General features: G+C 30.0%; 1 protein-coding gene across 1 annotated transcript; it reads left to right on the top strand.

Annotated features, from left to right (window-relative positions):
• Positions 1–604: 604 nt before the first annotated feature.
• Positions 605–910, top strand: COCMIDRAFT_66100 (uncharacterized protein; the record flags this gene model as incomplete). The annotated part of the gene is made up of 1 exon (XM_007695824.1): positions 605–910. A coding segment is annotated over one exon (306 nt), but the record flags the coding sequence as incomplete, so codon positions are not given.
• Between the last annotated feature and the right edge of the window lie 695 nt (positions 911–1,605).

Genomic DNA, 1,605 nt, shown 5'->3' with positions numbered 1-1,605 from the left:
ATGAACCTTTTTTTTATTATTATTTAAACTGTTCCAACAAGTGTTTTCATGAAAACTCTATCCTCTAAAAATAAAATACGACTACAAAAACTTAGAATTTACAAATAGAACTAGTTTAATAGGTTTTAATACGCGTCCAAATGTTAATTTATTCAACAAGAAATGTTCGGGTAAATTAAATTGTTTATCTAGATTTGAATCAGGATTAACTCCATCTAATAAAGATTATCGTCCTAATACTATAGCTTTAGAACATATAAACAAGGGTGATCCTATAACTAGCCAAGTTATTAATAGTGTGTTGCTTAATCAAAAGGTATCTATAACTCAACAAGAGTTAGATGAGCTTTTATCTCTTCCTAAGGTTAATTTTGACTTACCTCTTACAGATCAAACATACCCTGCTTTATTGGGATTAATTGGAAAACCAGGTTCTAAGCGTAGTAAAGCAGGAATATATGTTTTTTCTCACAAGTATTCAGATAAAAATTATGTAGGATCAAGTAACGATTTAGCAAGAAGATTTAAGCAATACTTTGAAAAGAATGCGCTATTTTCTAACAAAGATACAGGAATGTTGTTACCTATGTTAGAAAAGGAAAACTTAAAAGCGTTTACTTTAGAAGTAACAGTTATACCTTCTTCTTTTTCTAATTATGCTCATTGTTTCTTAGAACAATATTTCTTATTAGATAAAAGATTTAATCTTAATACTCACAAGATAGTAAATTTCAGAGTTAATCAAGGATTTAAAATTTATTTATACGATAAGGATTGCAAAACTTTATATTATTCTAGTAATTCATTAAATGCTTTTTGTGCTGACCTGGGTATACACCACTCTTCTTATAAAAAACACGTAGCTAATAATGAACCTTATTTAGGCTATTTCCGTATATCTAATTACCTTATTCCAGAGGCAGTACCTGCAGATTTAACGGAAGTCCAGCTACGTGAATTTATAAATAAACAAAGAAAGGATAGTTTAAATAAATTACATATATCTTATGGTAGTGTAGTAGAGGTATTAGATATAGATACAAACACTATTACAACAATAGATTCAGTAGCAAAAGCAGCATCTAAATTTGGTGTTAGCAGATCTACAATAAGAAGTTATATATCTAGCGAAAAACCTTACAAAAATCGTTACATATTTAAGTTTATTACCTCGTAGAGTGATGGTGACGATTTTAGGTCGAAGTTGTAGAACGACCCAGGTAGATTAAATCAATTTTCTGTTTTAATTAACAGATTAGGAACATTCTATGGTCTGAACAATGGCCAAAACTGTAGTGAACCTACGGTTATAAATCATCAAATTGACGGGAAAGCCCTAAAGGAATCTTAACTAAGTAAGTATGGTAACATAACTTATGGCACAGGTAATGACTCGTGGTACAGTAAAATCAAGATTTATTATTCAATGGGCAATCCGCAGCCAAGTACCAAGTATAAAATATTTGGTATGCAGTTCATCGACTAAACGGTGGTTGGTGTTATTAGTAATAATAACGCTTAAGATATAGTCAGCCCCCTCCTGAAAAGGTGCAGAAAAATATAAGTATTCTTTATATTTTTTGTTAAATAGATATATTCATTTGG

Source organism: Bipolaris oryzae (assembly GCF_000523455.1).
Source record: "Bipolaris oryzae ATCC 44560 unplaced genomic scaffold scaffold_502, whole genome shotgun sequence".
NCBI classification, from domain to species: Eukaryota; Fungi; Ascomycota; class Dothideomycetes; order Pleosporales; family Pleosporaceae; genus Bipolaris; species Bipolaris oryzae.
Note: the sequence above shows the minus strand (reverse complement) of the source record. Positions and strands in the feature narration are given on the sequence as shown.